Source organism: Mustela lutreola, chromosome 15 (genome assembly GCF_030435805.1).
Source record: "Mustela lutreola isolate mMusLut2 chromosome 15, mMusLut2.pri, whole genome shotgun sequence".
NCBI lineage: Eukaryota > Metazoa > Chordata > Mammalia > Carnivora > Mustelidae > Mustela > Mustela lutreola.
This window is the reverse complement of record NC_081304.1, coordinates 57,409,150-57,426,161: the sequence shown is the minus strand read 5'-3', so window position 1 is coordinate 57,426,161 and position 17,012 is coordinate 57,409,150. Positions and strand designations below refer to the sequence as shown.

At 43.5% G+C, this 17,012-nt stretch overlaps 1 protein-coding gene across 5 annotated transcripts in view; it reads right to left on the bottom strand.

The window, feature by feature from the left end:
• Positions 1-17,012, bottom strand: part of STX8 (syntaxin 8) — a 244,800-nt gene that overhangs the window by 184,050 nt on the left and 43,738 nt on the right. For all 5 annotated transcript variants that reach the window (XR_009347944.1, XM_059148484.1, XM_059148483.1 and 2 more), the window contains exons 5-6: positions 14,501-14,625; positions 2,563-2,655 (exon numbers count right to left, since the gene is read on the bottom strand). Coding sequence is in view for 4 of the 5 variants with exons in the window: in XM_059148484.1 (XP_059004467.1) it covers positions 2,563-2,655; positions 14,501-14,625 (218 nt within the window). In the remaining variant the exon portion in view is untranslated. The remainder of the gene's footprint in view (positions 1-2,562; positions 2,656-14,500; positions 14,626-17,012) is intronic.

Sequence of the window (17,012 nt, the reverse complement as noted above, 5' to 3'; positions counted from 1 at the left end):
GTCCCCAGAACATGTAAATATGTTACAGTACACGGCCAAGAGGCGTTAAGGTTGCTCACCAATTGACCTTAAAATGGGGAAATTATCCTAGATTATCTGGGTGGGCCAAATGGTATCACAAAGGTTCTTAAACGCAGAAGAAGTAGACATAAGTTAGAGGTCAGGGTGATGCGATGTTAGTAGGACTCAGTTCACTGGTGTTGGCTTTGAAGACGGGAGGAGGGGGCCATGAGCCAAGGAATGGAGGAAGCCTCCAGAGGCCAGAAAAGGCAAGGAAATTAATTCTCCCCTGGAGCTTCCAGAAAGGAATTGCAGTCCTGCCCACATCTTGCCTTTTTTTTTTTTTTTTTTTTTTTTTTTTTCAGCCCAGGGAGATGTGGGTCAGACTTCTGACCTCCAGAACTGTAAGATAATAAATGTGTGTTGCTTTAAAGCCACTAAGTTTGTGGTAATTTGTTACAGCAATAAAAGAAATCTAAAACACTGTTACGGCCTGAGCTTCCAGGAGTTTCAAAGCCCCCCGGGTGACTCTAACAGGCGGCAAAAGTACGATAACCACCAGACTACAGGGAAGACAAGACAAGGACACGCTGGCATGGTTGCTTATGCTGGGAAGATGCATGCTGATCTCACCCGGGAAGTCAGCAAGTCACCCACCAAAGAATGTACCATTGGTTCTTAGCCACCCGCCCAGACATGACTACACAGTGGCTTACCGAGGCACATCACAGGATGGGCCTGCTTCACCATCCTGGTGGCTAGAATCCTTTCTTGTCCAACCGCTAACTATGCTATACTTCCTTTAGAGAAAGAGTAATTGGGGCGCCTGGATGGCTTAATCAGCTGAGCGTCCAAATCTTGGTTTTGGCTCAGGTCGTGATCTCAGGGTCGTGGGATCAAGCCTCGCATAGGGCTCAGCACTCAGTGAGAAGACTGCTTAGGATTCTCTCCCTCCAGCTCTGCCCACCTCTCTATAAAATTAATATATAAATCCCCCCCCCTTTTTTTTAAAAGAACAATTATACCTATAATAAGCAGATTTTCTCTAGAGTTTATTTTCTTACTAACACTCTCTCCAGGAAGGAACTGGCCAATCACTGAATTATACGCAAATATGTAAATTAGTTAGCACCATCAGGAAAAGGACTCAGATATTCTCCCTTCAGTGCTTGAACTAGTAAGAAGCACTAGTAGGATTATAAAGATAGAGGGTTTCTCCATTTGCTTTAGCAATCTACTTATCCACCATAGACGATAAATAGATGAGTTTATTTCTTTATGACAAATGCAGTAGTGTTGTGGGAAGAAATGAACTCATTCTCTGTGGAGATTGAGAAAGGAAGTCCTTGCTGGACAGTATCCATTCCCAGGACTGCTGTGCTTACAGGCCTGTGGTCATTTTTCTTGAAAGCAAACCATCGCGAGCTTCCATGGTACTGTCCCCGGAGCTAAAGCCTTAGAACCTACGGGGGCTTCCTTAGAGAGGAAGGGCAGTGTGGTGAAAGAGCAGTCACAAGGATCCGATGACCCATGCTGGAATTTCGATGCTGGCACTTCTAAGTGATGTGATGTTAGGAGGCCCCTCGGCCACTCTGAGCTCCGTCGCTAGCAAACAGGACTAGCATGGCCTTCATGACGCTGTGTACTGATTACATGCAATGACAAAGATGGAGGCCCTACTGTTTCTACACTTTCACACGTCACCTCCACACAGAAGCTTCTGACGTTCCTTCTCGTTGGTCCTGTGTTCTCGCTGAGCTCTGGGACCAAACCTCCAACTGTCTACTCAACACTGCCACTCGGATGACTCTTGGGCATCTCTAACTGGACATGTGCCACCTGGACTTGGGCTCTCCACTCACAGACCACTGGTCCCCCAACCCAACCAACCACTGCAGTACAAGTGCCATTGGTCACCTGCCTCTGTCCTCTTTCTCTCCATTCCAACAGCTGCACTGCTCATACCATCCGCCACATGGTGGGGTCCCCTCGCACCATGTGCCACAAGCTTGGGAGCTTTTCGCGGGGTGGGGGTGGGGGTGGCACCCTGACAAAGCTGTTTCCCCAAGCCATCCTGCTGTGGTTTTCAAATTATCTTGCTCCAACCAGATCTGTCACATCAAGTCCTGAGCAGCGATCTTCAAGCACTTTTCTGCCCCACGGTCTGCAATTTATGAGGGAAGAGGTGCCAGCTTCCCTGGGTGCGTGGATGCCAGAGTCCCTGTGGCCTGGAGCACCACACGTCAGTGTACAGCGCTCTGAGCAATTTCATCCCATTGTCACATAATGAAAAAGCTCCTCGGACACGTGGCTCATAAAACTAAGTATTTTTTAAAGCAGCGACGAAGGACTAGACATTGCCTATCAAATTTCTTTACATGGCATTCAGCTCACTACAATCTAACTCTGCCAAAAAGCACCCTCGACTGCATTGAACTGTAATACTCCACGGGTGCTGAGCTACTTTACATGTCTTGTAGTCTTCAACTCGCTTCACAAATATCTGAGCCTCTCATATGCACGCTACACGGCAAACGTGCTCACCGCCAGACGTGTTCTTACCGTTTTGTTCATCCAGTTCATTCCCAATTTCCTTCCCCATCTGTTTCTGCCGACTGATGATAGAGGATAGGGCATCCAGGCCTGCATCCTGTTCTGAAAGAAGAAAAAAGGCCACTAAAAACCAAAGGAAAACAATTTCGAGTCCACACCCAGGCATGTAATGCAATTCAATATACTATAAAAGTAACACTTAGGTCTGGAAAAGAGAAAAAAAAACAGTTAATATTAAGAGAAAATAAAGAAAAAAATAGTAAATACCGATCTCATACCTTAAACGAAAACAGTTGTCAGATAAATTAAAATTTTAAATATTACAATGGAAATAACGAAAGATTTGACTACATAACGTTTAAACTTGAACACATAAAGAGCAAATGCAGATAGGTAAGAAAAATATTCCAATTTTCTAAATGGGCAAAGGAGAGAGACATGAAATTCACAAAGGAATACCAAAGGAAAAATAAATAAAGGCTTTGACAGCATTGATTTTTTTAAAGATATCGATAAAAATCAATGATGAGCTTTTTTTTTTTTTTGGATTATCATATTTGGAAGGACTGAAAAGCACGCCAGGCCCAGGGTTAACTGACGTGTGAAAGAGGAGCTCCGAAGCACTGCCATGGGAAGACGGGAAACGTACCTTTCTACAGGGTAAATCATGCCTACGTTGTCACCTCTCAACTGCATGTGTACGAACGTTAAGAAAACATTCAGATGGTAAGCAAGGAGGTATTTACGAGGATATCCCCTGAAACGTCTCCTGGGCTGTTTATCAGTTTACTGCCTTTCGGTCCCAAAGTCACCCTTTTTGGCTGCTCAGTGAAAACACGCCAGGATCCTTTAAGTACTTCTTCCTTTGCCTGCTCTGTTAATAGGCAGGACTGCAGACCCTTGGCATAAGGACCGTGTCTGGCTTCTGGGCTCCCTCCAGCTACCACGACAAGCTCCTGCAATGCTTACAGCTACTCCCTCTGCTGGCGTGGCGGGTGGGACTTGGCGGGTGGGACTTGAGCTCACTGGCTGCGGAGTGCCCCGGGGCCCTGGTGGACCAGCTCTCCCTCCGGAGCGGCAGAGTGTCCTGCCCTGTTGCTCTCCTCCCCTGCTATGGTTAGTAGAAATGTTACATTTTCCCCTGTTCAAATCTCTTTTTCCTGATTGGACCCCAGATGCATACATGTATAGTAGTGAAAAACTGGAAACTATCTAATGCCCAAACACAGGGGTTTGTTTTAAAATATGTAGTATATTCCTAAGTAAAACACTAGATAGCTTTTAAAAAAAGATATCGTATATGAATATTTTGATGTTAAAAGAAGTTCATGATACATAGGTAAGCATGGATACAAAACATATATAACAAAATAGCATTTTTGCTTTAAAAAATGAAGACATATGACTTTGCTAGATTTTGAAAATTTAAAGGGAAAAGAATCCAAGTTATTCGAGATCCTTTCTTTAAAATGTGTCATTGCTCTCTTTGTTTCTGTTTTTGTGTTTCACGGGACAGTCTCCGTGAGCTCTTTGAACTTTTCTCTTCACGTTCCGGGGCACTGGGGAAGAACATTCTGGGGCTGAGTCTAATGATAAGGGATCTTTCTACCCCAGCCATATGCTAGATGAGGGCAACGAGTCATTCGCAGCTTCACTTGCTGATGGGGATTTTTAAATGGCTGTTTCTCGGAAAAGCAGATCTACAAGAACAGAAATCACGAAGGTCTTTTCTTACCCAAGATCACATTAACATTTACTTATTTTTTTCCCTCGTCTTTTTATGGAATTAAGCCATTACACTTAACTTGTTAATTCATCTGGAATTTATTTAAACTAATGGTGTGAGGTAAGGACCCCTCAGTAACATGTCTTTGACACTATGTACATTTTTAACTATACAAATGACCTGCCATCTCCAGGGATTGTTCCAAGGGGCCATTTTATAGCAAAATCACTTTATAATGAGGACCTTTCGGGCTTGAGCAACAACCTTTTGGATGGCCTCCAAGAAAAATCTGTCGTCAACCTAGTGCTGCTATAGGTACCTTGAGGTACAGCTCCAAATGCATCTCAAGCACAGTCTATATGAGGGGTCAAGGGTCAAGGGTCAATGTGGATTTAAAGGTAAAACAATTTAACTAGAATTAGGAAAAGAATCAGGAAAGCCCTGAAGTTGCTTTATCTGGCAGAGACCTAGATTCTGAATGGAGATACCAATACTCCTGCACTCTTTTCTCTCAATCTTGGCTCACCGCCTGACTTGACTACCAAAAGGTTATCTTGCTGATGCAAAACAGAATGAGGGTCGAAAACTCTGGGCCACTTATTTCTGTAAGAACCTGGTAGCTCCTCACTAGGATAAAGTTTCCATTCCATAATGCAAAGACACAGAGGGTCCAGGTAATGGAGATGATGTGTATGTATTAACGATCACACTGATGACCTGAGCTTCTCCAGGCTTACGGTGGCATTACCAAGGGGATGCAGTGCAGTCACCCGAGTGGCACTGAGCAACAGTAAATGCTACTCACAGAGACAGAAGCAATCAAGACCCATGCAATTATGTGAAGCCGTGCGAAAATACCCTAATGGCACGCTCATAGCTCACTGCCCCTAATCTGCCCTCCATCACATAACCCCAGTCACTATGATATCATAACCATTTGCCACACACCACACTCTATCAACCGTCTGTCAGTATTACAACGGTGTTAGTTTAAGGATGGATGAGCACGTTACCCAGAGTAACGGCCCCCTGAAGATGTCCACATTCCAACCCCTCAAACCTGAGATTAGGAGACTTTCCATTGCAAAAGTAACCATGCGGATGTGATTCCGGCTACAGAATCTGAGCTGGCAGAGGGTTCTGGATGATCCAGCTGGGCCCAGTATAACCGTGAGTCCTTCAAAACAGAGAATCTGTCCCAGCTGTGGTGAAAGGGAGACTTGAAGAAGGTCAGGGAGATGCAAGTTGCTGGCTCTGAACACTGAAGAAGGGGACTGGGAGCCAAGGTATGTGGGCGGGGGGGCTCGAGGAGCCAGAAAAGGTGAGGGAACGAATTCTTCCCTGGAGCCTCCAGAAAGGAACCAGCCCTGCCAACACCTTGATCTTGGCCCAGGAAGAGCTGTATTGAACTTGTGACCTGTAGAACAGGAAGATAATAAACTTGCGTATTAAGTCCCTAGGTTTGTGCAAATTTATTGCAGCAGCAACGGAAAACTAATACAGTCATTGTTTCTGAAAATCCCCTCGGAATAATTAGGTGTTTGGATCCTTCCTATCTTTAGACGCTCGGAAAAACCATCCCCTCACTGAACATCATGTAATTGTGGGAGGGCTATCTGGTGGCTCTAGATCAGAGAGGGACAATCATCACAACATGTTCTTGCCAAAAATAACAAACTCAATTCTGATCAAGCCACCAAATCTAACTACCAATTTACAGAAAATATGTGGGGAGAGGAATATGTTAAACAATATATGGGATTACAAATAGCAAGTCTAGATAGTGGGAAAGTATAGGGCGAATGACCTTCCTTCTTCAACAGAGAAACTGCAAAGGGAAAAAGAGAGGGTTGGCAAAAGCACCTATCTATTAAAGACACTTAAGGGACATATCAATCAGTTGCAATGTATAGACCACATTCAGATCCTGAATCGGATGACCTAAAAAAAAAATCCATCGTGGGAAATCTGGGAGATATGAACACTGGGTATTTGATTATCTTAAGGTATTCCCATTAAATTATTAAGGGTGATAATGGCATTACGGTTATATTTAAAAAAAAAAATCTTTACCTTTTATAAATATGCTTTAGAGATACATTCCCAAATATCCACCGCTAAAAGGGTATGTCGTCTAGGATTTGCTTCAAAAATAATCTGGGGGGAGTGGTGCCTGGGTGGCTCAGTAGGTTAAGGCCTCCGCCTTCAGCTCAGGTCATGGTCCCAGGGTCCTGGGATCAAGCCCCACATTGGGCTCTCTGCTCGGCAGGGAGCCTGCTTCCTCCTCTTTCTCTCTCTGCCTGCCTCTCTGCCTACTTGTGATCTCTGTCTGTCAAATAAATCAATAGAATCTTAAAAAAAAAATCTTAAGAAAAATAATAATCCAGGGGATGGACAGTGTGGGGAGGTGGGTAGATGAAGAGATGAAACAAGACTGGTTAGGAGTTGGTAATGGTTGAAGCAACTGATGGGCAAAATGGGACTGTTACCTTATTTTACCTACCTCCTTATTTTTGAAACTGGCCATGGCAAAAGGTTACCAACATTTTAACAGGCAGAGAAAACCGAGGGACATTCCTAAGAGCTGCCACCCCTGACCAAGCACATGACCAGGGCCCCAATGGCTGGAGCTGTGTCTTCCTTTCCTGTATTTTCACCCCAGTTCTGAGCCCAAGCAATGGCACTGAGCATACTTAATTAATATGCTTCCATCAAGGAGTGACCACAGAGGGCCCACTAGGCTTGCACAAGAATGCACTTTATTCCCCGGTGGACATGGGGGAGGGCTTGCGGGCAATACTAGACATTCCTGAGTTTAGGTGATAGGAAAAGTAGTTGATGCTTTGTCAGTCCAGGGCCCAGAAAGAAGCAATGGGAATTCTCACATTTGACGCAAGGAGGAACTCTCCTTGGATAAGGGGAAGTAAGGGACAGAGGAGGAAGGCTGGACACACTGGATAAAATTAATTACTCCATTGGGAAAACTCCCAGATGCTTCTATTTTTGTTTGCGTTTTAAGATTTGGGGAGAGGAATCCTGGCATAGGTAACAGCCACGAGAAAGGGTATCTTCCAAGAAGGTCATCTGTGAAGTTACAGTTGCTGGGGTTTGAAGGTGAGCTGCCCAGCTTTGCCGGGTCTGGCCAGCCACCTTCCCCACCGCTATTCCACACGCCGACCCAGAGGGACCTGAGAACACAGAAGTCCAGAACAAGTGCCCAACTTTCTGCTGGAATCTAGAAAGAATGTCGACGGAATCATGGTACGAAGAGATGGCATTAAAACCCTACGTACAGAGCCCCTGAGTAAAAGTGGAAGGGCATGTTCTCTCCTCCACGGTCAGCTATCCAACTCAAGAGGCAAGGGTCTGTCCTACCCAAAAAGTGACCCTTCTCTCTTCTGTCTCAGGGATTTTTGAGGTGATCTGGTTAATGCTGGCCCCTCACCCGTCTTCTGCCTCATGTCCATCGGTGCCTCAAATTACAGCTTCGGGAGCACAGAAGCCAAAGACTGGCCAACTGGTTGTCATGAGGCTTCATTTCGAAGTTAGAAAAGGAAAGCATTCATTGCCTTGAGTCTAAGTTCTACCGATGAACTGTTATTTTAGGATGATTTTCAAAGTGTTTTCTAAGGGTCAACAGAAGTACAGAAAAGCTCATGGATTCCATGGGTGAAAGGAAGTTAGACACGACCCTTCGGGGCCCTTGTTTCTTCTAGTGCAGGGCCCGGCAATGAAGTAAAACCACGGCAACCTGAGCCCATCCCCAAGCTTCTTCAGGCAGAGAAAAGGCTGATAGGGGTTTAACGTCATGATTGCTTCCATTGTTTTTAGTGTGCATGCGTATCCTTGAAAAACAGCTCACTGGGAAAGTGAAGAGGAATACAGCGCTTTAGAACACCAAGGTAAGGGGAGAAGAAGAAAATGTCTTGAATACAGCCAGTAACTGTGCCCTACTCCTTCATGCGTCCATCCCGTCCCCACCCTCCACGCACCCCCAAAGGTGATGGAGCAAACAATAAGGACGCTCTCTGCTTTGGAGACCCGACACAAAATACGGCAGGCGGCACCCTCTCGCACCTGACCTATAGCAGCCTCCGCACCGAGCGCCCTCTCAGTGACGAGAATACTTCTCCTGATGGAAAGCAGCTTTTCTGGGCCAAAAAAAAGCAACAGTGCCAGAAAATTCATTACTACTAGCAAGCAAGACACTTCTTTCAGGAACATGAACGCAGAAGGATGAGTCACTGTAGGTGAACAGCTGTGCACAGCACCCTATGTGGTTTATTTTGCTTCAGACATAATAATGAGAGAAGTACACAGTATTAAAGAGATAAGGGAGGCACAGGGGTTCATTTACTAGATAATTCCACTGTGGACAGGAGTTCAAGACAGAATTAGACTTCTGCTTCTGGCCAAGAGGGACTGACAGGGATCTGATTTACTTCTGGTCTGAAACAACTGAAAAAGAAACAACTGGAAAAAACAAAACAAAACAAAAACAAAAACAAACACAAAACCACAGGCAAAATACATAAAACTACAGTTGAGAGATGCGGAATGGATCAGGAAATGAAGGCGAGTGCTCCCCAAGGGATGGAAAACAAATGAGATGAGCTCTAGCGCTGCCCCACATATTGCCTGGCATGGGGGGCCCAGCACTGAGAAGCATCCAAATAGGTCAAGGAGGGGAGAGTCCACAGGGCATAGCACAGAGGGGAGAGGGCTGCGCAAAGAGGTTTGCACAGGGCCCACCTTGAGGTGTCAGTTGGGTGATCGTTAACCAGGATCCATGTGTAAGGGAAAGAACCATCTGAAAGCCAGAGTGAATGACCCTCTGAGCTCAGACGGGGTTGGACATAGCTCCCATTCCCACTAACCAGGTCACCTCATGATTTACGGGGCGTAAGAGTTCTCAGAATGCCTGTAGCTCTCTAGCAGGCTAGACCACTCGACGCTGGAGCGGTGAACATCTTATGAAGGGCCAGACAGCAAATATCTGGGACTCTGTGGTTCATAGGGTCCCCAGTACAGCTATTCAATTCTGACGCTGAAGCAGGGAAGCACCCATAGGTAATACATAAGTAAGTGAGCAGGGCTGTGCTCCCACAAAAGTTCATTTGAATTGTATACAATTTCTACAAGTCATGAAATCATCTTCTATTTTTCAGCCACTTAAAAATGGAAGAACTGTTTTTAAGCCTACAGCCCGTTACAAAAACAGGTGGTGATGAGACGTGGCCCACACATCATGGTTTGCTGACTTCCCTAAAAAAAAACACCGTTCTGGTCCACCTGACAAAATAATACTCAAATAACTGCACTGCCCCTCCCCCCGAATCCCAAGAAAACTTCTGGAAATACAAAAATATCTAGTACCAAACAAAAGAAAAATTCACACCTGGCTTCCAAATGAATGTTCCCTGGCTAAGATTAGAAACAAAGCAAGGACGCCTGCTCTTACAATTTCTTGTCGACATTGTATTGGAGATTGTAGCAAGTGCAATAAGGCAAGAAAAAGAAATAAAAGGCATCCAAATTGAAATTAAAAAGTAAAAACACAATCATTAAAAGAATGTCAGAGTGGATCAAGAAAACAAGAGTCAACTACATATTGTCTACAAGAGCCCCACTTTAAGTATAAAGGCACATATAGATTAACAGTAAATGGATGGAGAAAGACAAATTGTACTAACACTAATCAAAAGAAAACAGGAGTAGCTATACTAATTTCAGACAGAGCAGACCTCAAAGCAAGTAATTATCAGGGACAAAGACAATCATCATCTACAGAGAAGAGGGCTGATTCCCAGAAGACACAGCCATCTTTAATGTGTACATGCCTAAACAACAGAGTATCAAACTACATGGGGCAAAAACTGATAGAACTGCAAGGAGAAATAGATAAACCCATTATTAGAGTTGAGATAGAACATCACTCTATCAGAAATAGATCCAGTAGGCAGAAAAATCAGTAAGTTGAACTCGCCACCATCAATCAACTGGATATAAGGCACATCTATAAACTATGTCATCCAACAAAAGCAGAATACATGCACTTCTCAAGCTTACATGGAACATTCACCCAAGATAATCCACATTCTGGACCACAAAACGTACATTAACAAATTTTTTAAAAATAGAAATCATACAATGTCTGCTCCCAAACTACAATGGAATGAAATTAGAAATCAGTAACAGAAAGATAACTACAAAACACCCCAATACATGGAGATTAAACAACACACTTCTAAATAACACATGATCAAAAAGAAATCTCAAGGGAACTTTCCAAATACTTTGAAGTAAATGAAAATGAAAATAAAGCTAAATTCACCAGATTTGGCAAAAGCAGTACACAGAGGGAAAGTTATAGCACTGAATATTTATGTTAGGAAAAAAAGAGAGATCTAAGATCAAGAGTCTTCCCACACTTCAGAAAACCAGAAAAAGAGCAAATTAGGGGCGCCTGCATGGCTTAGTCTATTGAATGTCTGCCTTCGGCTCAGGTCATGATCCCAGGGTCCTGGGATCCGGCCCCGCGTCAGGCTCCCTGCTCACCGGGAGCCAGCTTCTCCTCCTCCCCATTTGTGCTCTCTCTCACTCTCTCTCTCTCTCTCTCTCTTTTTTTTAAAGATTTTATTTATTTATTTGACAGAGAAAGACACAGCGAGAGAGGGAACACAAGCAAGGGAAGTGGGAGAGGGAGAAGCATGCTTCCTGCTGACCAGGGAGCCCAAAGTGGGGCTCCATCCTAGGACCACGAGATCATGACCTGAGCCGAAGGCAGACACTTAACAACTCAGCCACCCAGGTGCCCCTCTCTCTCTTTAAATAAATAAAATCTTTTTTTTTAAAAAGAGCAAAGTAGGGGCACCTGGGTGGTAAGCAATTGCCTTCGGCTCAGGTCATGATCCTGGAGTCCTGGAATTGAGTTGCGCATCGGGCTCCCTGCTCAGCAGGGAGTCTGCTTCTCTCTCTGACCCTCCACCTTCTCATGCTCTCTCTCTCTCATTCTTTCTCTCTCTCAAATAAATAAAATCTTTAAAAAAAAAGAAAATTAAATCCAAAGTAAGCAGAAGAAATAGTAAGTCAATGAAATTTAAATAAGAAATCAACAGAGTAAAATCAATGAAACCAGAAAGATCAATAAAATCAGTAAGCTTCTAACAAAGCTAACTAAAAAAAAGAGAGAGAGAACACAAATTACTAATCAGAAATTTAAAACGTGCACATCACTACAGCTCTAATGGATACTGAAAAGATAATAAAGAAATATTATGGACAACTTTATGCCCACAAATTTGATTACCTACATGATAAGGCCTAACTCCTAGAAAGACAAAAGCTGCCAACATTCACACAAGAAGAAACTGACAATCTGAATAGGTCTGTATCTATTAAAGAAACTGAATTAACAATAAACTCCCAAAACAGAAAACACCAGGCCCAAATGGGTTCACTGGTGAGTTCTACCAAGCAGCAAAGGTAGAAATTACACCAATTCTCTACAATCTCTTCCAGAGAACAGAAGCAAAGAGGATAATTCCTAAGTCACTTTCTGAGGCCACCATTGTCCTAATACCAAACTAGACAAAGACATTAAAGAAAAGAAAAACACAGACCAGTATCACTCTAATAGATAAAAAGAATTCTCAAAAAAATTAGCAAATCAAATCCAATGATGTATAATATACCACAGTCAGTGAGCTTTATCCTAGGTATGCATGCCTCGTTCAACATTCAAAAGCCAATTAATGTAATCCATCATATTCACGGGCTAAAAAAGAAAATCCATATGATCGTATCACTAGACGCAGAAAAAGCACTTAACAAAATCCAACATTCATTCATGATTAAAAACTCCCAGTAAACTAGGAATAAAGGAGAATTTCCTCAACTTGATAAAGAATACCTATGAAATTCCCAGAACTAACATCACACTTGATGGTGTGAAACTGACGCTTTTCCACTAGGATCAGGTACAAGGAAAGGATGTCCTCTCCCAACACTCCTTTTCAACATTGTATGGAAGTTCTAGCTCATGCAACCAGATGAGACAAGACAAGACAAAAAAAATATGTACAAACTGGGAAGAAAGAAATAAAACTTTGTTTAGAGATGATAGGATCATGTAACAGAAAAGATCCAAAAGAATGAAAAAAATCTCCTCAAACTAAAAAGCAATTATAGCAAGGTTGCAGGATACAAAGTTAATATACGAAAGTCGTTCACTTCATTATAAACCAGCAACGAATGGGTGGAATTTGAAATTAAAAACACAATACCATTTATTTCAGCATCCCTCACAATGAAGTACTTCGGTCTAATCTAACCAAATAAGTATAAGATCTCTATGAGAAAAACTATAAACTGGTGAATGGAATCAAAAAAGAACTAAGGGGCACCTGGGTGGCTCAGTGGGTTAGAGCCTCTGCCTTCAGCTCGGATCATGATCTCAGGGTCATGGGATCGAGCCCCACATTGGGCGCTCTGCTCAGCGAGTAGCCTGCTTCCCCCTCTCTCTCTGCCTGCTTCTGCCTACTTGTGATTTCTCTCTCTGTTAAATAAATAAAACCTTCAAAAAAAAAAGAACTAAAAGAGAGATATTCCATGTATGTGGACAGAAAGACCCAACCCCCCCCAACTTTATAGATCTAACGCAATTTTTTTTAGATTTTATTTGTTGCAATAAATCGAATGCAATTTTTTTTTTTTAGATTTTATTTGTTTATTTGAAAGACAGAGATCACAGTAGGTAGAGAGGCAGGGAGAGAGAGAGAGAGGAAAGCAGGCTCCCCACTGAGCAGAGAGCCCAATGTGGGGCTCGATCCCAAGATCCGCATCGGGCTCCCCCACTCAGCAGAAACCTGCTTCTCCCTCTCCCATTCCCCTTGCTTGTGTTACCTCTCTTGCTGCCTCTCTCTCTGTCAAATAAATAAATAAAATCTTAGAAAAAAAAGAGTTATCCTAAAGCTACAGTATTTAAGACACTGTGCTACAGATGAAAGAACAGATCAACAGAACAGAACAGACTGCCCAGAAATGGACCCACAGAAATATCATAATGATCTCTGACAAAGCAGCAAAGGCAAAGGCAGTAGAGAAACACGATCTTTTCGACAAATGGTGTGGGAACAAATGGACACTCATATGCAAAAGAACCTTCTAGTACATTTTCCTGTGTACTGAAAACTGCTCTAAAAAGAAAGAAAAAAGAGAGTCCTACAGACTTTATGAAAAAGCTCTGAACAAATTACTGAGTTTAACAAGGCTGCATGATCCAAGATCAATATACACAAATCAGTTGTACTTTTACACATTAGCAACAATCATTAGTAGAAATTTTAAAATGCCATTAAGAAGAGAATAAAAAATGTGAAATACTTAGTTGTAAATCTGATACAAAACATACAGGACACAAGTAGTGTCATACATTTCTCAAAACTTCTTGAATCGTACATTTTTAAGTATGTGCTGTTTATAACATGTCAAGTATATCTCAGTAAAACTGTTCTGAAAAGGTACTAGAAAGAAAGACATACCCATAATACACAAAAACCATGTACAAAAACAGGCACGTGAAAAATGTCTATGACACACATTAAACAAAAATGTCAAAGCTATGGCATTACCCTATATCATGATTTCACTGACATAAAAGTATGTGTGCTTCTATGTGTATGTGTGTGTAGGAAAAAGCCTGAGGACACATATATTGATCTGTTTACAGTCTGAGATTAGAGGACCAATAAGAGAAGCGCTCCACATTACATATCCCTGTATTGTTTTAACTTTCCATAACAATCATGCATTACTTGTGAAATTTAAAAATGCAGAAGAAACAATTAGGCTTAAAAGCCACTGGACAAGATGAACTTGAAGGTAAGAGCTAAATGGACTTATTTTGTAGAAGAAAAAGAGGGGAGTGTTGTGTTTGGAGAATGAGTCCCATCATGGAGTGAAGGGAGGGAGGCGCGTACATCAGATTCGCCTGGGTTTACGAGACTCAGAGCTCTGGGAGCGCTCTCCCTCCCGGTGGAAATCATTACTTCCATGGGCTCCCTGGTGGACGACACCATCTGTCTATGCCTCAGGATATCACCAAGAGCTTTCGAAGACCAACAGCTTTCCCCGTGACCTTCAATGGTGGTAAGGAACATTCGAGAAGGTAGTAAAATTCTGACAAGGTCTCTGGGCCTGCCCTCTTGCAGTGTTCAATACCTTGGATAATTTTCTGCTGCTGTTGCCGGAGTTCATCAAAACCCAAACCTCTGGTTTCCTCTGGCTCCTCAAAGAGCCAAGGGTTGGGGACTCCTCGCTTAGCCCCTCCAGTCATCAGGCTGGACCTGGAACAAGATGAAATGCGTTACGTAAGTCAAAAAATATAGCTCTGCTGCAAATTACTCCCGCAAGCGCAGAGGTGGCCAGCCTCACATGCTTTGCAAATTCAATTCAACCACAATTTATTGCATCCTTAGTTTATGCCAGCAACTGTGTTCAGTGCTGGAAGAGGTTTGAGGATGAATGAGGCACAGGCCTGGTCCCCCGGGAATTACAGCCTGTTAAGGAGACTACAGCAGCATATAATAGCCTTACTAATCTTCCAAGATATATTTGAGTCAATAATCATAAATGAGGGTCTTAAATTTCATAAACATGAGGCCAAACAGAAGTGGCCTCTTCATTATCTGTCTCATAGGCTACGTGACACCAAAGGCACAAATACTATTTCTCAACAAGATACAACGTTGCAACCACAGATTGCAGCATTTAAAAATGACCACGGCATTTCTTATTAAAGAGGGTTGGGTTGCGTAAGAAAGAAACAGATACAGGGTTTCAAATCCGATCTCACAGACACAATGTAGCACTCATGCCATAATAAACAAATTCTGAATTATCAGTCTTAATCTTTAGTCGCCCTAGTAGCCCACATACCCCTTCTGCGCCAGGCAGAGTGGCGTCCTTGCTGTCCAAGGAACAGGAAACACACACATTCTCAGCCTCGGTTTATAGGATTTTCATCTCCAGTATTTCCCTTCCTGTCCGCACCTGCCCACATTCCTCAATGACCACCTTGTTCATGAAACCGTCTCTGGCCATTTCAAGCCACAAATGAACAGTCACTCCTTTGGGAGACTGGTTCATAGGAGTCATAAAAAATGATGGTGACATTATCATAGTCGTGGTCACAACGGGGGTGACACGTAGCAAGCACATGCAGTGAGCACAGCTCCAGACGGTGTGCACGATTCACTCACCTCTCCCCTACTCATGACTCCTCTAGCACTTTGCACAGTTCTTGTGTTGCCTGGAAATAAGTGCTACCCCATTGCTGAACCTTTTATGTAGGTGAGCCTCACATCTACTAGCTGACAGCAGGAACCGGAAGTCACCCTTGGCGGGACTCGATCCCCCGCCCCAACCCAAAGTGAGCAGCTGTTGACACAGGTTCAAATCCGGGCCCTACCCCCTACCAGCAAATCTGGACAGCCAATCCTACCACCAAGGGCTGCCGGGGAGGAAATAAAATAATCCATTTACCCAACAAACATTTAATCGAGACTTAGTATGTGCTAGGCATTCTCATTCAAGGGAATGAGAACAAAACAGAATATAGGAGAAACAGGCCAAAATCTCTGCACTGACAGTGTACACTTTTTTGTTATAGGAGCTCCTTCCTTTCTGGTGGTGTCAGGTAGGAGGGAGCCCAGGAGGGAAATGTGTGGAAAGCCTTCAGTGTGGTCCTTGGAAGATAAGTTATTCAACCAATGGTAACTAGTCTCGTTCCCTTGCTGAACGCACTGCACGGCCAGGGCAAATACCACGCATACGGGACACTGCGCACACTAAGCACGAAGGGCTGTACCAACTTCATTTTCAGTCGAGCACTCTGCAACCTATAGAAGATGCTACAGATCGAGAAACAAACCCAGGCAAGAAGAAAACTTTGAACTTCCTTGGATTCAGATTTTAAGCACAGGGCTGCCCTCTACTCAAGGACACAGACGTGCCAAAGAGAAGCACAGTTTGCTTCCATCTTGTCAAAATGGCAGGCACTGCTGTAAGGCCTTCCTTTACCAGAGGGCCTCAAGGATCTAAGACTTCAAGATGCCGGATCTGTCCCTAGAATAATCTGATTCAGGCTCATCTAACTCTGAAGATGGGGAAGAAAGCATCGGAGAAGGGGAAGGAAGAGGGAGTTTACAAAGTGTTCTTTGACTCTACCATCTCCTTGCAAACACCACTCTGGCTCAAAATAGGACTCCTACCCTTGACCTTAGCCGAAAGGCCAGGAAGCAATCAAAATAGGACTCCTATGGGAGGCTGTGTATGGAAACAAGTGCTAGGACCAATGCAGTGGGTCAGAGGCCCAGACAGTGACCTCAGCAGCGTGCTGTCTGTCACCAGCTCCGAGCAGCCACCCACTCAAATGAGTACACTGCACCTGCGTGGACAGTGGACATCGTTCCTCCAAAGTTATCGCTGGAATGTCAAGCGGGTGGCTCTTGCCACATTGAGAACTCGTTTTTACAAATGATTAAAGGAGAAAACAGAACAGATGTAATCAAACGGATTGAGCAATCTCAAAAACAAATGAGAACAATGGCCTTTACATATACATCCGTATTTAATGCATATGAGAGAACACGGGGCCGCATGGGCACTGCTTAATATTAACATCAAACACACAGGAGCCCAGCAGACATACGGGAAAGATTTCCCGGGGCTG